Genomic DNA, 3,392 nt, shown 5'->3' on the forward strand with positions numbered 1-3,392 from the left:
GTTTTTTGAATTTACTTTAATCCTGACTGGACTCCATTTTTTTTAAACTCTACAAATCAAAATTTACTTTAATTGAGACACTAGTGTACATTGCTAAAGCTTTTTCAGCTATTTGTAAATAAGACCAATCGTGTACAGCTCCAGTCTTTGCGGATGACTGTCCTACTTGATCTACCTTCCATTGATTACCTGAGGTGGATTTCTCCAGAAGCTTCAAAGGCCGGAATGTCCCAAGAGAACTGTGCAATCATTGAGCCATTGTACCTCAGGAGTGATCTGAAGAACAGTTCTCAAGTCTCAGATGTGACACACATCCTCAAAATTACCTGAATGAAGACTCTAATACTAAGACATAAAAGATGACATTAAACACTGTTTGTACGTAACGAGACAGACCAGAGATGTAACTATGATGTGTATTCAAAGTCCCACTCTGATCTGCTTTTGATGAATTTTAAAAGCGCTCCCAGTGGTCTTTTAATTATGATTATGCTGTTTTTAGTAGGGATGTCAAACTAACAGCGATTAATTAATTATCTTTTCTATTGCATTATTTAATTTTTGATCTCTAACTATTGTTGTGTTCTGAAATATAAAAAATAAGGCTCCAACTGTTTACTTGTATGAGCGATTGATTTCAACTGGGCTGAAACGCCTCTTTTATTGCTTTCAGTGCCTGTCTTTAGATATGTCCGAAATCCCACCCTAATCCATAACAACTAAAAAAACTATTTAGTGCAATTAGATATTTTCTTTTTTTGGGATCTCACTAATCACACTTTATTTTTGACTTAAAGGGCATATATCAAGCAAAATCAAGCTTTTTGAGCTTTTAAGTGTAAGATAGTGTTAATTCTTTATGAAAAACAACTCCAAAGCGGTATGTTAATCCATTCTTGCATCTCTGAGCCTTCCTATAAAACTCCACCCTCTGAGCACCAGCCCCTCCCAACCCATGAAAATGAGCGAGTCCTCACATTGTGACTTAACAAAGTAAGAACCGCCCCTTCCAGGAAGCATCTACATTGCCAGCTCTGCCCCTACGCTAACACACACCCATTTTCTCAGCGGAGCGAGCGGTGATCAGCAAAACGCTTTCATTTTATATGCACATCCATCTTTGCAAAAGTTCTGATGTTGTTTATTTTCAAGGGCGAAACACAAACTCACTGCCGTGACCGGATCTAGAATGATGTCATGAAATGGGCGGCAGCCACAAGGAGCGAAAGGCGGAGCCTCAGAGAATTTATTCTTTAGTGTGACAAAGGTAATATATTATACTCTGAAAGGCTAACAAATAGTGTGGTAAAGGCCCTTTAAGCACAGCTGATCACATAGAGGAGCAGAAACATGAAATTCTGCATCCATATGGACTGACATCTAAGTGAAACCATTAGATCTAAAAAGCAGGGTGGTATTAGCTGGTAATGTAAAATACTCAAAGCAGTGGGTGATACCGGACACCGAGACGGACATGGAAAAGCATGATTTTAAGACTAAACCCTCTCTATACTATGAACTGTAACTGCGAACTTCCTTGGTTTGCTTTACAGGTGTGTGTACTATGATGTAATGCCAGGCTGGTAAAGGAAGTAGAGCAATGTTATTGAATATGACTCTTACTTTTATTTACTTGTAGAGATGGAGCCAAATTGCACAACTTTTGTGTTTAACTCCGCTTCCCTCTGCTCATTCTTCATCACGGTCGTGGCAGACAGCCCAGTGCATACAACACTAGATCAGACGCTGCTCAAAAGGAAACTATGGCCTCTTGGAAATATGCTCCTTGTTTCATTCTTTTAACCACATTCTTCACAAGAGTTGGTCATAAAGACTGAAACTTTCCTGTCTTTTTTTAATTACCCAGTATACGCTCCAGCAGTTTGAGGAGTAGTGGAGGAAGAGTGGCAGCGAAATAGAGGAGACAGAGAAAATACTCGCCAACACTAGAGTCTAGATCCCTCCGGAATTATTTGTGTACATAACTCCCGTTCTGTTTCTCCCCGTCTCTATCCCTCTGTATCCTACTTTCATTCCTTCGCCCTGCTTTGAATCCCCCAACGAAAAACACCCACATGCGGTACCGTACAGCCTGCAAATACACAAATTCACACAGCCACCAAATGATTGTGCTCCATTTGAGGAGGAATCGCACACCCACGGCTCTTGCATATGCTGATTATTATGCTCAGATTCAAAGATGAGAGAGCTTCCTGCTTCAGGATAAGAGTAAAAATTGAAAAACTAGAAAAAAAATACAACATACAAGACATTTTTGAAGGATTACGGTGCCAAAACTTGAAAACTATTAAGACATTTTACAAAATGGTCCCTAAATGTCAGGATCTTTTAATAGGTGGTTCATTTTATCATGTCGTCATGTAACTGCCTTCACCCTTAACCCCAGCAGTTCAGACTGAAGTCTTATTCATGAATGACCACAGAGGCCCAAGTCAGCCAAATAACCATAAAAGCTAGCTAAGGGGAAAACCATGTGACTTCACGAGCGCACTCTTCAACTTTTCCATTCTATCGCTTTTATCTTTTCTCATCCCCCCGTCGCCTAAAATCTCACTCACCCTGCTGCGCCTCTTGGCCGGTATTGGCGACGGGGTCCATGTTCAGTTCACAGCCTGATGAGAGCCCAAATCAACACATCCATGTCCTGAATGAGGAACAGATAACTCCAACTGGAACTAGCTGCCGCTCCGCAGCCCCTCTCCAGTCAGTATCGCTGGCTCGGGCCTGGCCCCCGCAGCCTGCCAACTCAGCTCAGGCTTCTACCACTGTTACATCTGTCTGACTGAGCCCCTCTCTGGAGAGCTGGGAGTGAGAATATAACAGCCCAGAATGGGAGGGAGGAGACAGAGGGGCAGTTTCCAAATGGAATGAGACAGATGTAAATGGAAGGGCTTGTGGCTGCGGAGGGTTTTTCCTTTGGATAATATAAAGTTTTCACATATTTTATCTCGTAGAAATGACACAACCCATGACCAAAAAAAAAATGGTAAAAAGGTTGCATCTACAGACAAGATGTTGGTATTTTAGGAGTTCTACAACACATTTTTTTTCCAAATTCTTGCTTGTTTCAGTCTATGGAGGGTCAAGGCTCTATCCCAGGAATGGATAACTCTTATGGTATGTTCACAGCAGCCTTGGCAACATGCAAGTCCATGTAAATGTGTACATTTGTTCAAAGTATCACGTTCATGTGTCACTATGCAAGGTTTATGTCAGTTTTTGGGCTCTACATTAAACCATCGATGACCCCATCCTTATATTGATGTGTGATCCTGAACATGACAAAGGTAGTCAGGATTTTATGTCTGCCACAGACACGTGACAGAATCAGAATCAGAATCAGAATCAGCTTTATTGGCCAAGTATAGAAT

At 41.2% G+C, this 3,392-nt stretch overlaps 1 protein-coding gene across 2 annotated transcripts in view; it reads right to left on the bottom strand.

The window, feature by feature from the left end:
• dab2ipb (DAB2 interacting protein b) overlaps positions 1-2,793 on the bottom strand; it is a 189,105-nt gene extending 186,312 nt beyond the window's left edge. For both annotated transcript variants that reach the window (XM_036214499.1, XM_036214498.1), the window contains exon 1: positions 2,580-2,793. In XM_036214499.1, coding sequence (XP_036070392.1) covers positions 2,580-2,619 — 40 coding nt within the window. In that variant the 5' untranslated portion in view covers positions 2,620-2,793. The remainder of the gene's footprint in view (positions 1-2,579) is intronic.
• Between the last annotated feature and the right edge of the window lie 599 nt (positions 2,794-3,392).

The sequence above is a fragment of the Oryzias melastigma genome, linkage group LG12 (genome assembly GCF_002922805.2).
Source record: "Oryzias melastigma strain HK-1 linkage group LG12, ASM292280v2, whole genome shotgun sequence".
Lineage (NCBI taxonomy): Eukaryota > Metazoa > Chordata > Actinopteri > Beloniformes > Adrianichthyidae > Oryzias > Oryzias melastigma.